General features: G+C 51.4%; 7 protein-coding genes across 7 annotated transcripts; 4 read left to right on the top strand and 3 right to left on the bottom strand.

The window, feature by feature from the left end:
• Positions 1–30: 30 nt before the first annotated feature.
• On the top strand, positions 31–3,510 carry K441DRAFT_675284 (uncharacterized protein; the record flags this gene model as incomplete). The annotated part of the gene is made up of 1 exon (XM_067650841.1): positions 31–3,510. One exon carries the CDS (start codon positions 31–33, stop codon positions 3,508–3,510), a length of 3,480 nt encoding a protein of 1,159 aa, XP_067506717.1.
• Positions 3,511–6,206: 2,696 nt separating this feature from the next.
• K441DRAFT_655901 (thymidylate kinase) lies at positions 6,207–7,594 on the top strand. The gene is made up of 3 exons (XM_067647932.1): positions 6,207–6,427; positions 6,815–6,923; positions 6,976–7,594. The coding sequence occupies exons 1-3, from the start codon at positions 6,307–6,309 to the stop codon at positions 7,391–7,393; spliced, it is 648 nt and encodes a 215-aa protein (XP_067506716.1). The 5' UTR covers positions 6,207–6,306; the 3' UTR covers positions 7,394–7,594.
• On the bottom strand, positions 7,472–9,026 carry K441DRAFT_548869 (uncharacterized protein; the record flags this gene model as incomplete). The annotated part of the gene is made up of 2 exons (XM_067642976.1): positions 7,472–8,564; positions 8,794–9,026. The coding sequence occupies 2 exons, from the start codon at positions 9,024–9,026 to the stop codon at positions 7,472–7,474; spliced, it is 1,326 nt and encodes a 441-aa protein (XP_067506715.1).
• Positions 9,027–9,967: 941 nt separating this feature from the next.
• Positions 9,968–15,420, top strand: K441DRAFT_548952 (histone demethylase JARID1D; the record flags this gene model as incomplete). The annotated part of the gene is made up of 6 exons (XM_067642980.1): positions 9,968–10,282; positions 10,402–10,450; positions 10,507–11,346; positions 11,498–11,598; positions 11,667–14,326; positions 14,376–15,420. 6 exons carry the CDS (start codon positions 9,968–9,970, stop codon positions 15,418–15,420), a joined length of 5,010 nt encoding a protein of 1,669 aa, XP_067506714.1.
• Positions 15,421–15,983: 563 nt separating this feature from the next.
• Positions 15,984–18,125, bottom strand: K441DRAFT_606125 (uncharacterized protein). The gene is made up of 3 exons (XM_067645392.1): positions 17,838–18,125; positions 16,876–17,679; positions 15,984–16,793 (listed from the first exon to the last, which is right to left on the bottom strand). Exons 1-3 carry the CDS (start codon positions 17,925–17,927, stop codon positions 16,254–16,256), a joined length of 1,434 nt encoding a protein of 477 aa, XP_067506713.1. The 5' UTR covers positions 17,928–18,125; the 3' UTR covers positions 15,984–16,253.
• Positions 18,126–18,139: 14 nt separating this feature from the next.
• K441DRAFT_655898 (mitochondrial import protein 1) lies at positions 18,140–19,133 on the bottom strand. Its single transcript, XM_067647931.1, has 2 exons — positions 18,588–19,133; positions 18,140–18,425 (listed from the first exon to the last, which is right to left on the bottom strand). The coding sequence occupies exons 1-2, from the start codon at positions 18,864–18,866 to the stop codon at positions 18,303–18,305; spliced, it is 402 nt and encodes a 133-aa protein (XP_067506712.1). The 5' UTR covers positions 18,867–19,133; the 3' UTR covers positions 18,140–18,302.
• A 473-nt stretch (positions 19,134–19,606) lies between these two features.
• Positions 19,607–20,747, top strand: K441DRAFT_675278 (SEP-domain-containing protein; the record flags this gene model as incomplete). The annotated part of the gene is made up of 2 exons (XM_067650840.1): positions 19,607–19,953; positions 20,003–20,747. 2 exons carry the CDS (start codon positions 19,607–19,609, stop codon positions 20,745–20,747), a joined length of 1,092 nt encoding a protein of 363 aa, XP_067506711.1.
• Positions 20,748–21,226: the final 479 nt, after the last annotated feature.

The following is a 21,226-nucleotide window of genomic DNA, read 5'->3' as shown; positions in this document are numbered from 1 at the left end:
GAGGCACTCACACACNCATGCTGAACTGAAATGGCTACCCTCGACTCCCTAAAGCAGGCCCTTAGGCAGAAAGCCAAGGCAACGACGTCGTCCCCGAAGCAGCCGTTGTCTGACACACAGTACAGCGCCGGCTTCGATATCTTGGTGCGGGGCTCAGGATGGATGACGTACCAAGACTTCATTATCCCTCAACTATCTCAGCTACTAGCCCCTCTCTTCAACTCGCGTATCCATATCTCGGCACTAGAAATCGGACCCGGCCCGAAGAGCCCACTTGGATATCTTCCCGGCCGTCTAAGACGGAAGGTCAGGAAATACACTGCATTCGAGCCTAACGGCTTGTTTGCTACAAGGTTGGAAGAATGGCTTTGCTCTACCTCCGAGACGGAGTCCCCGCTGCCCTGTCTGGAAAACCCGCCCGACATCCATCGAATTCCATTCGTCCTGCAGGACAACATAGGAAGCGGTACCAGTACCGGTACGAGGGATAACGACGAAAAATACGACATCATCCTATTCTGCCACAGCATGTACGGCATGAAGCCCAAACACAGGTTCATCGAACGGGCGCTGGAAATGCTTGTTGAGCGGCCACAAGGCGGAATAGTGGCGGTTTTCCATCGCGACGGGCCCCTGCACCTCGATGGCTTGGTGTGCCATCAAACGGCTTCTTTCCCTACTGGAGTCGTTAGCGTGGCAAATGATGATGAAGTACTGGACTGTTTTGCTCCTTTCGTCGCAGGGTTTATTATGCAGGATATGGACGTGGACAAGGCTATCCGAGTCGATTGGCGTAAGGTGTGCCGCGCCTTGGGCCGCCGCGAGGAAGCCCACCCAGACCATCTCTTGTTCAGCTCGCCCAACGTCATGGCGGCCTTTACCCAACATGCGACTACGTTGCTGGAGCTGACGGCGCAGGTGCCATTAGTGAAGGGGGACAAGACGGTTAAAAACCGGGAGGCTCGCCTCCACCACCCCGCCTCAATTATTAGGCCGACAGAGGTCCGACACGTCCAGCAGTGCGTTCGATGGGCTCTGAAGCACGGGGTCGGCCTGACCGTCGTCGGCGGGGGTCACAGCGGCCACTGTCTCTGGCCCAACGTTGTCTCGGTCGACATGGGCGCCTTTGACCAAGTACACATTCTCACGGCGGGGGAGGATGGAGGAGATTCTGGTTCCGATTCCGGTTCCTTGGTCGTCGCCGAGGCCGGCTGCAAGACGGGGGATATCGTCCGTAAGACCATGGCGGCAGGCGTGACAGTACCCCTGGGGGCTCGCCCAAGCGTAGGTGCGGGGCTGTGGCTACAAGGCGGCATTGGGCACCTGGCTAGGTTGCACGGGCTCGCGTGCGACGCCATTGTCGGTGCCGTTGTGGTCAGCGTCGACTCTGGCCAGGTCCTCTGCGTCGGCTGCGTACCAAGCCAACACCGGCCGGCCGGTGCCGTTCGCCCGGAGAACGAACCCGATCTGTTATGGGCGATAAAAGGCGCCGGGACCAACTTTGGCATCGTGGTCAGCGTGACTTTCAAGTCTTACGCGGCTCCGACCTACTTGACTCGAAACTGGGTTGTTCCGCTAAGTGACAACCTCGAGGCGCGGCTCAGGCTCAGCGACTTTGATAAACTCGTCGCTAGGAAGCTCCACTGGAACTGTTCTGCAGACGCGTATCTGTACTGGGACGCCGGCCAGCTGCATCTTGGCGTGACCATGTTCGAGTCTTCCACGACTAGGCTCACCTTTGCAACACCCACGCCCACGCCCACGCCCACGCCCGTAGGTGCAATTTGGGGGCTGGAAGACGGTTTTAAGGCCGTGGACGGCGTCAGTTTGTTCGAGACCGAGATGTACGTGTCTGGGATGCACGGCGGGCACGGTGGCGGCAAGACCTCCTCGTTCAAGCGATGTTTATTCTTAAAACGCATCGGAGAAGCGAACGTCGCAGACCGCTTGGTGGCGGCCGTTGAGACTCGTCCCTCGCCACTCTGCTATCTCCATCTGCTGCAAGGTGGCGGAGCAGTCGGCGACGTTGCGGCCGATGCCACTGCTTTTGGCTGTCGAGACTGGGACTTTGCCTGCGTGATAACCGGTGTCTGGCCCCGCGATCAAGATGGCACCGAAGCCGCACGATCTGCCGTGCGGTGGGTTTACAACGTCGCCGGGGACTTGTTGTCCTTGAGTAGCGGAGCTTACGGCGCCGACCTCGGGCCGGACCCTAGAGACGCCGCGCTGGCGGCCAAGGCTTTTGGACCGAACCGGCCGCGCCTAGCCCGTCTCAAACACAGCTTGGACCCGCGTAGTGTGCTGGCTTACGCCTGCCCGCTCCCGAAAACGCCGATGAAGCTTATCATTCTTGTCACTGGCGAAAGCTGCGCCGGCAAGGACTATTGTGCCGACGTCTGGGTCTCCGTGTTCATCAGATGCCTCATGGCGCGTGCAGTCAGCATTAGCGATGCGACCAAGCGAGAATACGCGGCGGCTACCGGTGCCGACCTGAGCCGTCTGCTTTGGGACCGTGCCTACAAGGAGCAACACCGGCCAGCGTTGACGACATTTTTCCAGGGACAGGTGCGGCAACGACCTCGGCTGCCAGAGGAGCATTTTGAGAATGTGGTGTACGGCGCCGTAGATGTGGACGTGCTGCTAATCACCGGGATGAGAGACAATGCACCGGTCGCAGCCTTGTCGCATTTGGTGCCAGACAGCAGGCTACTCGAGGTTCACGTCCAAGCTAGTGAACAGACGCGGCGGATTCGCCGAGGGTGCCACGGCGGTGACGGCGATGGCGACGACAACAGGGGCAGCAACAATAGCGGGTCGAATTTGACGGCCTTGGACTACCGCCCCAGTCTCATCTTCGACAATGACACGACGGGAAACGAGGCGGCAAAAATGTTTGCCGAACATTACCTGCTTCCCTTCGTCCACGAGGACCTGCAGCGACTGGCCAATATGGTGCGCCAGGTACCCGACTTCCCACGCCCGGGCATCAAGTTCCGCCACGTGCTCGGCATCTCCCAGCAGCCGGGTGGGCTGGCCCTGTGCACGTCTCTGCTGCAAACCCACTTTACCGGTGACTGGGCCAAAGTCGATGCGGTGGCGTGTTGCGAGGTCGGCGGCTTTGTCTATGCGTCGGCGTTGGCCTCGCGGGTTGATGTGCCCTTGGTGCTAATCCGCGAAGCTGGCAAGCTCCCCCCACCCACCGTTTCTGTTATCAAGCCCTCGTCGCATATCTCGTCTTCGGCATCCAACAATTCGAAAGAGAAGCGGATCGAGATGGAGCGGGATGTGGTCCCCAAGGGCGCGTCAGTGGTGGTGGTGGACGATGTGCTTTCCACGGGGGAGACGCTTTGTGCGGTGCTACAGCTATTAGATGAAGCTGGCATCGGCGCCGAGGATGTCAGCGTTATGGTCGTGGCCGAGTTCCCGGTTCACCGTGGCCGGGAAGTGTTGCGCCAACGTGGGTTTGGCAGAATCAATATTCAAAGCCTTTTGGTCTTTAGCGGTGCTTAGGAAAGGAAGGAAAGGATCTCGGAATCTTGGATTTGTGATAGGGATACCTTGTAATATATGTAATTCGGGCAATTTGGAACTTTTGCCCTATCGTTTATCTTAGGGGTCGTTCGGTTGCACCAATATGGAGGCTCCATATCGTAACGGAACCGGAGCTCAAATGTGAAAATGAGGGTGTTGTCCGGTAGATCTGACGCCGTTTAAATATGGAGCTCCTCCATATCGGTAAGCGCGTCAAATTTGCAAGCTATACCGTATACAGCAGTTGAAATGAGGATCTTGGCTCCGTTTCAATATGTAGCTTCGAGCTCCCGTTACATATTCTGTTTCAATCTGAGCTCTCGCATATGCGCCTAAGTGACAACTTCTTATAATGTGGCAACTCCACACACCCCAACCGCAATACTGCTGTCGCATTTGCAAGCCTTATATGATGTTATTATCTTAACCTTCGTGTCAATTCAGGTTGGATTTAGCCTATTACCCTATCCTTGTTCCTATTCCGGTTGTACTACTATCCCCTGTTTTAGTTACACCCCCTTCCTCGTGTATAAATAGTCTCTTTTCTTCGTAGTTTAATCGACACAAGAGTCCTCATTCTTTTCTTACAATCGGTGCACGGACTACCGATCGACACTTCGTGATCGCGATGGAGTCGCGATAGAGGCCTAGTGGCAGAAAGGGTCACTCGAATCGCTCACCAAAATCAATCACGCATTATGCGAAGCCAAATCTGGAGCCTCATCTGGAGGCTCACCGAACGATCGACTCAATTACAGATTCAACTGAACTACACCCTCCTGTCATCTCCGGTGGTTAGCGCAGCCACGTCTGCACAGCCTTTTTGTACAGGGTATCCGACCTCCGGTGTCCCCCCCCCTATGTGTGCGCGCGCAACACACAGCAATTTCGCTTCGTACGCACTAGAGAATTTCAAGTTTAACTCTTGTGATTAAGCTTAAAAATTCAAGGCTTTACCCCTCTTGTGGGTGCACAGCTCGCACAGTATCTGTGCTAGATGGTGCACTTGACTAGTGATTACCGAAATTGCTGTGTGTGTTGCGCGCGCACACCAGGGGGGGGGGACACCGGAGGTCGGATACCCTGTAGGAGAAATTTTGGTATTTTTGCTGTTTAAGGAAAAGTAAGGCCGTGCAGACGTGGCTGCGCTAATCACCGGAGATGACAGGAAGGGTATACGGTAGTAGACGCCACTAATTATAAAATGGGCGACGCTAAAATATGCACAGATCGAACAGATTCTGTAACGGAGGTAATTTGTAACCGAACGAACCCTTAGTGGGTGGGTTTCATATGCAAATTAATCAATCTCGCTGTCACGACCAGGGTCGAGGAGGACTCCGCACAGCCACAAGCCTGACAGCCACATGCTAGGCTTACCTGATTGACACAAATTATACCGTATTGAATATGTGATACGTGCGGGGTCGTTTTGCACTAGCCGGGATTGGTAATTGCTTTAATCGGAGGTACTAACCCTGCGTGGCGACCTTACATGAATTTGCGCGCCATGACTTTCCATGCGGGGTAAAATTCAGAGAGTGCATTTAGGTAGAAGCTGATTTTGCAATCGGCTGTAACGTGGTTCGAGGGGTGATCTTACGCTAGGAGTTGCGCAGGCTATATAGGATGAAATAAGGCAGATGCCACTTTGGAGACGTTCTAGAGTCGGATTTTTATATATTCCGAGCGTAAGCAGGAGAGGGAAAGGTTCTACACAGCCAAAGGCTGGGCTTACTTGATTACCCAAAGTATATTACATTGTAATGATTATATAAAGCGTGCGGGGCTCTTTCGCACTAGCCGGGATAGGTGATCGCTTCAGTTGGAGGTACCGATCGGCGTGGCGACCTTACATAAATTTGCTTGCTACAGTAGACACAAGGCTGATAATAACATCCTAGCATTATAATAAAGTTTTAAGGCTTAGATAAGACCCTTTTATAAGTATCGTAAGTAGTAAAAGCTTAATAGTAGTGCTGTAGTAAAGGAATACTATTATAGGATAAAAGGAGGCTCTTTGTAAATTAGGCATAAAGGCGATAATACGCATCGTAATTTTTAGATTAAAGCGGTCCTAGATGTCTAGGAGTAGCTATCCCTTAACCCGCTGATTCTGGCTCTCAGTTATCGATAATTAGAGGCCTGATTCTTGGCCACTGTGATAAGAACTGCAGCGACATAAGGTTATTCAAATCCGTGGTTTCTATGCATATATATATTTATAGGCTAGTCCTTAGAGGAGCTTTGCCAGGTGTTCCTCCCAACAGGGCCCTGTCGTGCAGAACGGAATCCTACACACGGAACGGCCCCATCTTGTTCTCGGTGTTGGTGCACGGTGCAGCTTGGCATTGCACCTCAGCGGGTTAAGGGATAGTACAGGACCTATGTAACATTATAGTAGATATCAGCGTGTGCACAGGTTTTGAGTTGCTTAAAGTCAAAGTACCCCTTATATTTCTCGGCGCGGGGGTTTTTCGCCCCTCAGGGATAGACGTTACATAGGCGCACGCATTGTTTGGATTCTGGTGTTCTGCACGAACCACTTACTGCGTGGACGCCAGTGGGTAAGGGGTAAGTGCGGAAGTTATAAAACCTGCGAAATATATAAATTGCTCGCGTAAAAACTACGAAAGCTGCAAGTTGCTGGGAACTGCACAATATCGCGGCTTTTACGGCTTTTGCAGCTTCTTAAATTCCACGCCGAAAAAAAAAAATCCAGACGCATGCCTGGAACGTCACGCCACTACGCGTTCCCCGTATTCCTGAATCGCAATGCGAGGTAAACTAATAGTATTTGAAGGCCTGGACCGAGCTGGAAAGTCGACGCAGTGCGAACGGCTTGTGGAAAGCTTACGGAATGAAGGCCATCAGGTTCGGCATCTAAAATTTCCAGGTGAGCATGTTTGCTTATTGGTTCCATGATGTTCAAAGATAGAGAGGGTATTGAACAATGTGAATTTAATTGTAAGATAAAAGTTTGGAGAGCATGGGTAGCGGGAGGGCGGCGGTGCGCATGGCAGGCTGAGTGACATGATTCTAATATAAAAGTGGCTGAGCTGTAAGATGAAGGTCTGGTAGAGAGGGAATCCTAGGGTGAAACATTATGGGTTCGAAGCAGAAGGCTTAGCAGGGACCCCGTAAGAGTTTGGAGTGACACCCGCATGTAGCTCACGACGTATCTCTTATTGGCCAGTGAGAGGCATAGGTATATGAGGGGGAATTTGGTTCATAACTCGCTACTCGGCTGGCTGGTTTGAAGGCTAATGAAAGTTACGTACAGACAGGAGCACACCCATCGGACAAATGATCAACAACTACCTGAAAGGCCAAAGTGAACAGGAGGATCACGTCATCCATCTACTCTTTTCAGCCAACCGATGGGAAGCAGTGTAAGCTTCCTCGATAAAATTTCTATCTGCTATCGCATCTGACACTTTGTAGGCCTTCTATACAAGCTGACATCGAGACTGGCATCACTGTGATCATCGACCGCTACTACTACTCTGGTTGCGTCTATTCTGCTGCGAAGAACAACCCTACCCTTGACCTTAATTGGGCCCGGCATCCCGAAGAAGGCCTACCACGTCCAGACATATGTATCTTTCTTGATATCTCTCCCGCAGATGCCGCCAAACGGGGAGGATTTGGTGGCGAAAAATACGAGAATCAGCAAATGCAAGACCATGTCCGGCAGCTCTTTGGTCAGTTGCGGTCGTCTTCGGAGAAGGACGACTTTGCCAAGATTGATGCTGGCGGTTCGCTCGATGAGGTTCAGCGCGACGTGCTTCAAGTTGCCATGAAAGCGATTGAGAGGGTGGATGCAGAAAACTTGCCTCTTGGTTTCGTCCAGCCCTGGTAGGCGTCCACTCATGGAAATTACTATGTCCAAAAATAAAACCAGTAACTAAGCTAAACCTACCTTCCACTCTTAATGCCCCTAGCCCAAGATCTCAATATCATCATCTTCGCTATCCTCGATAACAATTTCCAATCTTGAGCTATTCGTCTTGTGCTTCCAGTTATGCGATTTTGATGCAAATAATTGGCCATTATTAGGTGGTGATGGGGTGATATCATCATTTCCGTCATCCTCGTAAAACACCCAGCCATCATCATCATTATCGTTATCATTAAAGGTTCCGGTCTCTAACAGCCCTGGCGGCACTCCAATTGATCGTAAGTCGTCTATATCGTCGTCATCAAATCCCGTGTCATGGCCTTCTTCAGTCATGTTGATATGGGAGGCGTGGGAGGCGGTGGCTTCACCTGTGTTAGCCTGTTTCTCCTTTTTGGGCCTTCTTTCCTTGAACAATGCAGCAACTTCCTTGTGGCCACGAATTCTCAGGCTCAGCTCTTTGGTCAATGTAGACCATTCTAGCTTGGTACGGCAACCAGGGCATTTTCCTTCCAGCGGTATTACTGCATCACCATCTCCTCCATCTGCAAGAAATTTATGGGAAAGACATGTAAGATGAAAAGTTGATTGACAGATATTAATCGGACAGACTAGTAATAGTGCTGTGCTGGGCCGAATGTATTTCTCGCAAATGCCACATAACGCCGAGGCACCATTATCGAAGACTGCTCTGCTCTTTTCCAAGTGCGGCTTCATACTATTATACCCAACGTCGATCGCATGTATTCCCGTTCGGACAACAGACGCTGTGGAACTGGAAGAATCTTTCTTGGTAGTTCTGGCAACGACTGGTCCCGTGCATTCGTAGTTAAGACTAACAACATCTAGAGCCTCAGGCTTAACCAGCTCGATTGTTATGCCTTCCCTAACTTTACTGTCCACATCGGTATTCCATCTTTTCCAGACATCGGGAGCGAAGAACTTCACCTTTAGCGGCCAGCGCTCGAAGCTCTTTGCGCAAAGGAGAAGATGTAGGTTGGGTAAATAATTTTTCAAGGACGGCCGTGGTCTTGCTTTTCTCGACTGCGGTGGAGTGTTGTCGGAGGTACTGGCTTTGGGGTCACGCTCTTTCGTAGAGATGTGGCGCGTAATGTGGGCATTCTGCCATGCCCATCTGATATGTAACTTAGCATTGATCCCGCGTAATTGAACGTAGAATCTCAACCCCATCTCTAAAATAAGCGTTTGAGTCACGTGAAGCACTGATTTCTACGAGCTCATGGTAAACAACGGGTGTTCATGGTGAGGGGACACTGAGGTAGGAAGGGTGAGAAGCGGCGAATGAAACAGTATAGCAAGGCGAAGTAATAAAAATATGAAAACGAAGAACTGAAAACACGTACTCGAATTGCAATGCGGCTATTTTTGAAGGAAAGCCGGTAACTAGACAAGTCATCTCCCATGGCCTCAATGCTCCCGCTTTCCTTGAAGTGCGAGCCGCACCGCCTTTCGTCTTGCCATTGTGTTGGTTCAGTCTCCTGGCGGGGTTTGGTGTGGAACCCACATACAGAGAAGCGTGGCTCACGCTTGACCGCAGCAAATAACAACAATAAAACGCTGGTATAGGCTTGTCCATCATTGTTGATAGTGCTTGCAAAACTGTGCGGTGAGCCGCGGTGGGCGAGTGGAGTTTGCTTCGCGATGGTTTGTGATGGGAAAAAGTACGCGACAACGTGAGGCTGAAGATGCAGATGCGGGTTAAGATTGTGTGGGTTTCCAGCTTTGCAAAGTCCGGCAGTCGGCTGATTGGCTTGAATTCACTTCCTTGCAACCGCAAGTCTCGAGCGGTCAATTCTCGGGCAGCCAAGACGACTTCGCCTTATGATGAAACGAGCCATCAAGCAATTTTGTCATGCCCTCAGAATCTTCATCTAGCAAGTAGTGTGGCGGATAAAAGCTGCTCGGCTGTGAGAGATTCATCGGACGAAGGAACAAGTAAAAAAACTCGTCTAGGCTGCTCCAGAACTTTATTCCTTGTTGAGTATTTTTACCTCCATAAACTGATGGTTCGCTAAGTTGGACTAGGCACTCTGCCCTTAGTCTCTGCTCGGAACCTTCCCATCTCCTCCCTCATCGCTCACATTCAATCCACCTAATCCTCCCTCTAACCCTACCAGGCCCATTCCTACGGCTGAGGCCCACGCATGTTATGTTGTGCAACTAAATCTTTGCTCTGACAAGCCTTCAACCCTTTGAATCGGCCGACATCTGTCACGAGTCAGTTCCTGGTAGCTGCCCTGCCGTCTGCAGGTCCTTATGCCCGCCGATATCAGTCGCCGATAGCCCACGCAAACTCGCTCTCTACGCCCCTAGACGCCCTTTGAAGTCGATAAATAACCTCTAAGATCGATATACAACTGATATCACATTTAAAGCGGCCGCATTCCAGGAGCGGTGCCGGCGGTCTGGATGGCGGTCTCTTCGACGGGAGGAGGTGGACCCTCCTCAGGCGCTACAATGACCACCTTTCGGGTGAGCCCTGCGAATGGCACAACATCTGCAACTCCTCGAGCCCGAATGGGCGCTGTAATGTTGGCTGGCAATAATGGGTCGCAAGCAAATGGTTCCGGCATACCACTTAGTGCTCGGAAAGCCCAGGCTCTCGATCTCTCCACCGTGGAACGTAGGGGACAAGGCTCTGCGAGTCGCGAAATCCCAAAGCCTACGCGGCCATTCGGATTATTAGAGGCGCCAACTTACAGGCCTACCGAGGAGGAATTCAAAGATCCGATGGAATATGTGCGCAAAATTGCACCAGAGGGAAGCAAGTATGGCATTGTGAAAATTATACCTCCAGATTCCTGGAACCCAGAATTTGCTGTAGACACAGAGGTAAGCTCTGTCATTTGGCTTTGATCGCATTCGGTTCATTTATCTTGAGTGATGGATTTTAATTTCCAAGCTCTCGAGAGCCGCTCACAGCCTCGCAATGTGACTGACAATTGTGACAGCGCTTTCATTTCCGCACGCGACGTCAGGAACTAAACTCTATAGAAGGCGGTACGTAGACTTACCGTTTGGATATTTTCACTATAACAAAAGTCTTACTTGCTTAGGAACACGTGCCAATCTCAATTACTTGGATCAGCTATCCAAGTTCCATAAGCAGCATGGCAACAACCTCAACCGCTTCCCGAGTGTGGACAAGCGTCCACTTGATTTGTACAAGCTCAAGAAAGCAGTGGAAACACGCGGTGGGTTTGACAAAGTGTGTAAACAGAAGAAATGGGCCGAAATTGGCAGAGACTTGGGCTACAGCGGCAAGATCATGTCTTCACTATCAACATCGCTTAAGAATTCATATCAAAAATGGCTTCATCCGTATGAAGAATACCTGAGGATCGTCAAGCCTGGTGTTCATCAGCTGCTTGAGTACGAAAATGGTGGTCCCTTCACCCCATCCCCAGCGCCATCGCCGATGAAGAAGTCGCATCAACACACACCCTCTAGTCTTGGAGGAGACTCCCCGGCGATCCGAGCATCGACTGTACTGAACGCGACACTTCAAAACGAAGCTGTTCCACCCTTGGAGCCGCCTCGGCCTGCAGCGACCTCGGGATTTACTGCTGTTAATGCGGGCGGTTTCACTGCAGTCAATGCGCAACCGGCTCAACCCGCTCCAGCATCGACGCCAAGTTCATTTTCCACGATCAACGCCACGAATGGTATTCATCGAGAAGTGGACTCTCGAAACTCGACTCCTCTACGCACGGGCGAGAGTCCCATGATCTCGGCTAAGAACACTCCCGATCTGCGACCGTCTGCTCCAGGCGTAACGCCTCTTTCGAATGGCCAAGCTCTTAACCACCTGAAGCGACAGCTCTCGCAGGATACAGAAAGTGGCGCGAACGGTGATTCCGATGGGGCCGGTAGGCGCAGTAAGCGTCTGAAGAAAGGTAAGCGGATTTTCTGCATGCTGCATGCGATTCTCCACCTGTCGTTTAAACAAGGATTTGCTTTGCATACCCTTGCCTTGATTCAGGCACATCTCCTTTGACGTTGTACCCGCGATTGGATGCCGAGCCAGGCTAATTTGACCACTTGCAGATGCGGCGCCCACCGTAGCGGGATCGCACATGACCCAACCTCGACTGCCAACACCACGATTGTATCCTCCACGAGATCGCACCAACGAGAAGCCTGGAGATGTAAGCGCTATTTTTGGTTCACCCTAGTCCACATAACCATGTTGCTTGCATGCTAACACACCCTTTAGCGATGCGAAACTTGCGGTAGGGCTGACGAGCCATCCACGATCCTACTTTGCGACAGCTGCGAGGCTGGATACCATCGACATTGCCTTGAACCTCCCCTCAAAACCACCCCAGACTATGATTGGCATTGTCCAAAATGTCTCGTGGGCACAGGCGAATTCGGATTTGAGGAAGGCGGAGTCTACTCACTCAAGCAGTTCCAAGAAAAAGCCAATAATTTTAAGGAGAACCATTTCGGACCGAAGATGCCCTTCGACCCAATTCTTAACATGAAGAAGCCTGTTAGTGAAGAGGATGTGGAACGCGAATTCTGGAGGCTGGTTGAAAGCATTACAGAAACCGTTGAGGTCGAGTACGGCGCCGATGTCCATTCCACTACTCATGGCAGCGGCTTTCCTACCATTGAGCGGCATCCCCGCGATCCATTCGCTACCCATCCCTGGAATCTTAACATTCTTCCATACAATCCCGAATCCCTGTTCCGTCATATAAAGTCAGATATTTCCGGCATGACTGTGCCGTGGCTCTACGTTGGTATGGTGTTCTCTACCTTCTGCTGGCATGCTGAGGATCATTACACATACTCGGCGAACTATCAGCATTTCGGCGCGACGAAAACCTGGTATGGTATTCCTAGAGAGGATGCTGCGAAGTTTGAGGAAGCCATGCGAGAAGCTGTTCCGGAGCTGTTCGAGACCCAACCCGATCTTCTCTTCCAGCTAGTGACACTTCTTACACCCGATCAACTGAAAAAGGCAGGTGTGAGAGTGTACGCCTTGGATCAGAGGGCCGGACAATTCGTCATCACATTCCCGCAAGCATACCACGCCGGGTTCAACCATGGGTTCAACTTCAATGAGGCTGTCAATTTCGCTCCACATGACTGGGAGCCTTTTGGCGAAGTGGGTGTTCGGCGTCTACGGGACTTCCGCAGACAGCCCTGCTTTTCGCACGACGAGCTCCTTTTGGCGGCTGCATCTCGAAAAGACACTTCGATTAAGACAGCGAAATGGCTAGCTCCTGCCCTTGAACGAATGCGAGAGCGCGAGTTCCAAGCCCGCAAAGACTTTGTTGCTAAGCACAGAGAAACCCGAGATCATGTTTGCAAGATTGAGGGCATTAGCGACGCTGAAGTGCAATGCGAGATTGATTTCGCTGTCGAGGAAGACGACGTTCAAGAAGAAGACCACAACATCTGCAGCTATTGCAAAGCTTATAGTTATCTCTCCCGCTTTGTGTGTAAGAGATCCTCTAAAGTCGTCTGCTTGCTTCACGCAGGGTCAGTCGAATGCTGTGAAGTGAGCGAGGAAAATCGCTTCCTTGGTACGAACGGCGACCATAGCCTCGTATTCCGTATCACGAACGAGGTGCTGAAAGTGACGGTTCAGAAAATTGCGGATAAAGCAGGGACACCAGAAGCATGGGCGACGAAGCTGGATAATCTATTGGAGGACGAGCCGAAACCTCAGCTTAAGTCGTTACGGTCGCTCTTGATTGAAGGCGAGCGCATCGATTGGGAGCTACCGGGTCTTCTAGAGCTTAAGAAATTCGTCGAGCGCTGCACAGAATTAGCGGAAGAAGCAGTGAATTATACAACTCGAAAACAGCAGAACCGCCGGAAGAATGAGCGCGCATGGCGTCGGGGAAATGCTGCTAGAGCGGCGGAAATCGATGAGCGTGAACGAGAATTTCGAAAAGTGGAGAATATTACTAAGCTGCTCAAAGATGCCGACGCGCTTTCATTTGACAGCCCTGAGATCACTGCACTTCGCGAACGCGCAAACAACATCGCCGAGTTCCAGAAGAACGCACAGGCTGCGCTGAGAGACTGCACGCAGCAGACTACACAGAAGTTGGATGAGCTGCTTGAAGAAGGCAAGGGTTTCAACGTCGACATCCCAGAGCTTGACAAGTTGGACCGAATGGTCCAGCAGATGAAGTGGTACGAACAAGCTCGTGAATATCGCAATAAAGCACAAACTCTTCAAGAGGTTATCGACTTCATTCAGCAAGGCCTAGACCTAAGTATCAGCGAAGCTGATCCTCACATTCTCCATTTCCAGGAGCAGAAGGTCCAAGGAGAGCTTTGGGAGGCTAAAGCTAAGGAACTCATGTCTGTCGAAAACGTACACTACCAACAGCTTGATGCCTTGTCAAGACAAGCATCTACTCTCCCAGTGTCGCCTGAAACCCTAGCCGCGGTCGATGCTATCCTGAAAAAGCAACGAGATGCCCAGGAACAGATTCTATCTCTTTATGAGAGAAGTAAAAACCCCGATTTTCGCCAGCGCCCAAAGTATAAAGAAGTGCGGGAGGCTATGGATGCTCTCAATGAGCTCAACAGCAAACCTTCTGGAACTATCGATCTTGAGAAAGAGCAGAAGCGACACGAAGATTGGATGAGACGGGGCAAGAAACTCTTTGGGAAAGCCAACGCACCTCTGCATATCTTGCATAATCACATGAAAACGGTGGAGGAGAAGAATCGGGCCTGCTTTGACCTTGCAGATCAGCCACGAATGCCGGTCGAGCCTTCTTCAAGAGAGCACACACCTGACGACTCTCAGGATGTAGATGGTTCTGGATCAAGTCGGGACGTCTTTTGCATCTGTCGCAAGCCCGAGGCTGGTATGATGATCGAGTGTGAACTCTGTCACGAATGGTACGACTCATCACGAATTTTGCACATCAAAGCTAACACTGAGTTTCAGGTACCATGGCAAATGTCTGAAGATCGCTCGTGGGAAGGTCAAAGAGGATGATAAGTACACCTGCCCGATTTGCGATTACCGCGTCAAGATTCCTCGCGATGCCACTCGACCAAAGCTTGAGGATCTGCAAGCCTGGCAAGACGAACTTCTTACTCTTCCGTTCCAGCCGGAGGAGGAAGATACTCTAGAAGCCATTATCTCGCACGGCCTCAATTTCCGTGACTGGGTTGGCAAATACATTAACCCACTTATGTCTAGTCCGGATGAGCTCACCACACAGCGCTTCTACCTCCGTAAGCTTGAAGGCGCGGACATCCTCCTTTCTAACGAAATCAATTTCTTTCGTCAAGAATTGCACAAATGGGCCCCAGTGGCTCCTCAGCCTCCACCAATTCTTGAGGTATCGCTCTCGACCCGAAAGCCGCGACCTACAAAGCAGCAAAAGCTCATGAGTCAGCTTGGCATAACCAACCCGGAGGACCTACCACAGCACCTCCGCACGAAACAACATAGCTTCAAACAGCGGAAGTCCACCGATAGCTCGAAGGGTCCGCAACCGCTCCAACCTGCCCCAGAGCCCTCCCATACCCCACCTGGTCTTCCGCGCTCAATGTCCATTGGGGTTGGTGGCGAGCAATCAAGTGCTGCTCCGTCGGGTTTTTTTGATCCTCTTCCTATCACATCGTCGTCCTATACCAACTCTCCCATATTTAGCACAGCGCCACCGTTCAACCAGGCAGCGCAGGGCATGTCACCGGGAGCCTTCAACCTATCCTCTCATCTGTCAAACTCTACGACGAATCCACCCCTGGACCCTGCTATGTTCTCCGGCCCTGGCTTCTCCCGTGCTGAAAATGAAGGCGGTGGTTCTCCAATGGCGAACCCGTTCGCAAGCTCGAGCAGCCAACCAGGAGGTGCCATGGACAGCATGTTTGCCGATCTGACAAATCCAGAGGAGATGGGGACGAGTCATGCGGACGAGGCGCTCGCAGTGACAGCTGCAGCCGAAGGAGGCGAGGACAGCGGAGAGTTTCTCAACGTGTGAACGGCCTATCCTAGAATGCAATTCTGGACATCTCCTTTGTTCGACACCGGCGGAGTTCTGGTTTGAACGCCACATACCATTGAATTCCCTATTCCTTTCTTAACTCCCCATACTACTATTTGTCTCCAGTCGGCGTAATCCAAGGCGGGGTTTCTTCTCACGGTCCATCGGCGTCACGGCATCTCCTTTTTTTCCAAGCACGCAAGCCGACCCAAGCCCGGCGTTCCTTGTGTTAGCGAGGCCTAAAAATATCACTTGACGACCAGATGTCCCGCGCGCGAAATGACCTGTACTACAAATGTTTTCGTTTCACTTCTTCCCAATTCTTTATTAACCTTGCGGCCTTTCATATTTACTTCGGCGGCATGATCTCTGCATAGGGCTCTTTTATTCTCTTATCCCGGCTTTTAAATATTAAGGGCTGGGGGATGGAGGCGATGTAGATGGTGGCTGGGAAATTGTGAGGGTTTGCTGCTTTTGCGATGTAATTTTAGAAGACAGGGATGGGTTAGGGTGGTTGGTAATGTGCACTGAGCTTAACTGAATTGAGTAAAAAATTATGTCCCAACACTCGCATCAAATGAGTTTATGTACTGGTGATATGCGATACCGCTTGCTAATCTAGTCTCATGTCTCAGCTATTGACTCGCGCTTCCGTCTCCGGATAACAAAACTACCCACCGTCTGTGAGATGAACTAGGTATTCTTTGCATTCAGAGACGAGCTATATTCCCTACTCTAAATATCATACAATCGGATTACTTCCACTCCATCAAACTATAAACACAGCATTCCGAATTATTGATACATCATCAAAACATATATTCTTGACTTTACCGCCTCTTCGCCCAAAGATCATCCTCCAATTGCTCTTTCCTTCTCCTCTCGTATGCCTCAGCTTGCTTCTGGAACCGCTCGCGCCGCTTCTTCTCCAGGCTCTTCGCGATATCCCCGCGCCCCGTGAACTTCGCGACTCCTTCCTTCGCCGAATTAACCATGTCACGCAGGCCATGCTGCGCCTTGCCCACCAACCCGAGCTGAGCTTCTGACTCGAGCGGCGCCTCGGCGCCGCGGCGCAACGTAGACTGAACTGTTGGGACCTGGTAGCTGGGCGCGAGTTTTAACTTCGTTTCGATTGTTTTGGGCTTTTTAGCGGTGGGATTGACGATGGGTGCGATACCGAGAAAGGAGCGCACGGCGGGCCTACGGAAAATCAGGGCTTGCAGGAAGCCAAGGATGCTGGTCATGACGAAGGAGAGCTGCAATGCTGCTGGCATCCAGAGGGAAACGAGGAAGGTGACGCCAGGAATGGCATACAGGAAAAGATTCTGCTGCATGGGGCTGAGCTGATTGCTGCCAGATTCGCCGCCCATCTATAGTCGTTGTTAGCGGATGGTCGCGAAAGGTGTGGTGTGTGTAAGTGGAGGAGAGGGGTTGGGGAAGATGGGTACGTACTCTAACGACCAGATGCATCATCCCTCCAACCGCCACTGGTAATATCAGATACGGATCCGACATTGTCAAGTCCGTGATCCACAAGAGCCCTTCGTTCTGCAGCCCCGGCACTGGTAAGTCCGCCATGCCTCGTATGAGGCGGAACGCGCCAAAGCCTAGCATGGCCTGCATGAGGGGTCCCAACGCCGCCTTGAATGGGTGGATGTCGGCATCCTTGTACACAGCGGAGATCTGCTTGCGGTACGTCATGGCCGCCTGTTGGTTGCCGGCGCGCATGTGCTCAAGCATCTTTTCGTTGAGCGGCTTGACGATCGGGCTCAGCGCCGCTGTCCGCGCCGCCGTGTCGGCTTGCCGGATGTAGAAGTAAAAGACACCAACCCGCACGAGGAGCGTTGTTGCGATGATAGACAAGCTCCAAGGCAGGCCGCTGTAGATGTGCACGTGCTCCAGTAGCCATTGCACCGTGGAGGTGGGTCCCCAGCCATAGTCCAGGCCAATTTCCTTAAGGTAGCCGATCCGTTCGGGAATGTTGGCGATGTCTTCAATACCCTGCCGCATAACGTCGTCGACAGAGAGGGAGGAGACATCGGGGTTTTCTTCTAGGATTGAGGAGGGTGCGGAGTCTGCCGTACTGGCTAAGGGAGCAGGAGCTGTTGATTTGAAACGTATGGCGGAGGCAGTGGCGAGGAGAGTGGGTGCGATTATATTACTATTCTTCCATCGAGCGGTTTGGAGGAGTGGGTTTATGCGCTGCGTTCTGCATCGTAAGGAGGGGCCGGCGTTATGCTGAGGAGCGCTCGAGAACTACGTTAACAACCGGTTAGCTTTGCCAATTGAGCATTATATGGGCCTTGTATAAAGCACTCGAGGTAAGGATAGCATGCGCTGCCAAAGGCGTTTTGGGAGCATGAGGATTTGCTTCAAGAAATCTTGACGGGACATCTGTCGAGGTTTCTCCTTACCTTCCTAAGACCATTAAACCAACTCTGTAATGACTGACGAGAAACCGAAGAAATAAATTGAGTGGGCCTCAGCCCTCTGCTCGGAATCATTGCTGGTGTCTAAATTTTTTGAAACGAGCTTTCAGTACATGTCAGTGCCAAGATTCCGGCAGCCGCAGAAACGCAGATATAGACCGCATGTGCAGGTATGCATGCAGCATCCAAAACCGCAAATCATCAATATGCGGTATTTGAGGAATCCAATGGATTAAACCGTTGTAGTGGGTATGTATTTTGTGCTACACTATGTCTTAGATGTAAATTTTTTTTTTTCCGATCACGGTGCAGAAAGCTCCCATAACGCCATGCGCTCTACCTGCGCCAGATGCTGAACAGAGTTTACAAGGCGGGTCCATCTATATACAATCCAGCACCAGTGACTCATCTAGCTAGCTTTGCCGACTATAGAATTGCCCACTCGGCACATTACTCCAAGTTAGTGTATGCGTCTAACTCTTCTCCGTTTCTCCTCCGCCGCTGGATAGGATCGCTGCGCATCTCAACTCCAGGCCCAACTCTTCTCGAATCATTTCGACGGCTAGGGAAGATCTGTAAAACGCCAGTTAGAATTGTGCGCCAGTGCATCACAACTTAGGTCTCCGGGCAAACGGAATACAGCTCATCAATTACACCATATTGAAATCTTCGATTGTGCATCCCGCAATTGACAAAACAGTTCATCAAGGCGTGGTAATTCGTGCCCTAACATACCTTAGTGCCAGACCATCCAAATCTAAATGCCACCTCGTGCGCAATGAGTTCTCCGAAGCCGAGCATCAAACCGTTGATGAACGGAAGTAGTAGATTGATCGCAGCTCCGCGTATTAGGCCCCAGAGAGTCGGAGGAGAATATAGAATGATGGGAGAGCTGGAGGACGAGGGTGGAGACGATGAAAGCTCATGGTTGGCGTCATAGTTTTCGCTGTCAGAGGGGATGGTCATCGAGGAGTCGGAGAGGTTGTGCCGACCCTGCGGCGAGTGTCCGGCCATAGCGAGGGAGGTCAGGATGGACGAAGGAGACTATGGCCCTTCGGAGGGCGCGAATGGGTGGTGGCTGGCTTCCCGAGGTTGTGTGCCTAGTGATGAACTTAGCTGGATGAGGCTCTCCAGAGTTCATGCCGACGTCGCCAAGAATTCCAAGAGCCGCAAGCTTAGGGCGGACAATAGTCGCCAGTCTTTGCAGCATTTATAGACTCGGCTTTAATGCATCTTCAGGATGAGTCTATTGCTGTAATTTATTGGCTTGGCGATATTTCCCGGTGAATAGTTATATGGTCTGAATTTGGACGAGCAGCCCTTTACTTTGCCCCAGGCTTGGCTTGACGTCGCCTGCCGCAAGGCTCCCACCTCCGCGAAGCTCTCACCCCACCAACGGACGGAGCTGACAAACACCAACCCGCAAAGCTCTATTCCCCCCAAGGCCAGACTGTTTCGCCTTTATCGGGTTTTTCCAAATCTTAACTTACCTCTATATAAATCAGAAAGGCTATGGATGGGCCGTCTGTTTCAGAGCGAGATGCTCTGATATCGGAGTTTTGCAACATTGCAGGTGTTGGTCCAAGTGAGGTAACGATGAAGAACCATCTAGAATCCCGAGCCTTTGCCAGCATTACTGATAAGTCTTATGTGCGATTTAGGCTGAAGGGTATCTCTCCTCGACACACTGGAACGTTGAAACTGCGGTAGCTACCTACTTCGCCGCTGCTGAAGGTCAGGATCCAGAAGACGCCATGGATACCTCTGAACCAGAGCATATGCCTGCAGGTCCAACACCTGCAGGCGGCGGCCGTACCCTTGGTGGAGGTCCAGTGCCAGCAGAACCTAGTACATCTTCTGGCCAACAAACCCCTTCCAGTCGACAGGCTCCCCGGCGTGGGTTGAAGACTTTAAAAGATATTCAGAGTCAGGGAGCCACACACTCACACGGTTCTGATGGTGGTCATGATGATGATGAGGAAGACGAGGACGAACAGCAAGACTTCTTTGCTGGAGGTGAGAAATCAGGACTTGCGGTTCAGAATCCGAACGCGGCCAATCCTCGCGATCAGATCAATAGCATTCTCAACAGAGCTAGAAGGTATGTTTGAACCAACAGCCAGTCCGGCTATGATTCTGATGCCTTTCAGGAACGTTCCCCGTCCAGGTGGTGATGAAGAGCAGCCTCAAACGTACTTCAGAGGTACTGGGATGACCCTTGGTGGCGATGATGCTCCCAGCCGTACCATCTCCGACCCAAATGCCAACATCCCTCGACCTGCCCCTCGTGTCAATCGTGAATTACACCTCTGGAGAGACGGATTCTCGGTTGACGATGGTCCCCTCTATCGCTACGATGACCCGGTAAATGCGAGAACACTAGAGATGATCAACACCGGACACGCCCCACTAGAAATCCTGAACGTCGAGCGTGGCCAGGAGGTTGATGTTGAGGTTCACCCACATAAAGATGAGGATTACAAGCAGCCGAAGAAGAAGTATAAGCCATTTTCAGGCAGCGGGCAGAGACTAGGAAGCCCTACACCTGGTGTGACATCAACACCACCACCCGCTCCAGCTGCGGCGTCGAGTGCTGCTCCCGCTGCTAACTCAAATGCTCCGGCTGCGCCTACGGTCGAGCTCGACAGCTCCGCACCTACTATCACACTCCAAATCAGGTTAGGTGATGGAACCCGTCTGCAATCCCGATTCAACACGACGCACACCATTGGCGACGTATACTCCTTCGTGAATGCAGCAAGCCCTACGAGCACTCAGAGGCAGTACGCTCTGATGACTACATTCCCCAGTAAGGAGTTGACTGATGAAAAGGCAGTGCTAGGTGACATGGCAGAGTTCAAGCGAGGTGGAGTGTTGGTGCAGAAATGGAAGTAGAGACGCACGCTGCATGATGGTGATCGCATGGGCGGCGTTCTCGATAGATTCAACGTAAGATGACTCAAAAGCTATGGTAGCTAGAACTTGCAGCCTATAGAATAAAATAACATACCATAGGGATTTATGCATTACCGCCACATCATATTTGACTCGGTTATGAGGCATGCCGTGGTGACTTTAACGAAGGATAATTTTGTGGTCTTTTTAAGAAGCTCTGGTTTAGTTATTGTGACCCCTCCTCCCTCCAAACCTATGCACGAGACTCTAGAGTTATTTCTCAGTCCTGTAATTCATCTAACATGTGAACAAGTGTAGTTGAGCGAATAGTTTCTTAATCTGCTACCATCACTAGGCATAGCTTACCTGCACTCGAGGACACTTCCGGGGTAGTTTCAGGGACCGTATTCTATTCCCATCTAACGATGGTCTTTGCTAAAGCTGACTTCCTAGCTAGCTGGTCTTGCGCACTGCGTTTC

The sequence above is a fragment of the Cenococcum geophilum genome (assembly GCF_001692895.1).
Source record: "Cenococcum geophilum 1.58 unplaced genomic scaffold K441scaffold_10, whole genome shotgun sequence".
Classification (NCBI taxonomy): domain Eukaryota; kingdom Fungi; phylum Ascomycota; class Dothideomycetes; order Gloniales; family Gloniaceae; genus Cenococcum; species Cenococcum geophilum.
This window is presented reverse-complemented; position numbering and strand designations above follow the sequence as displayed.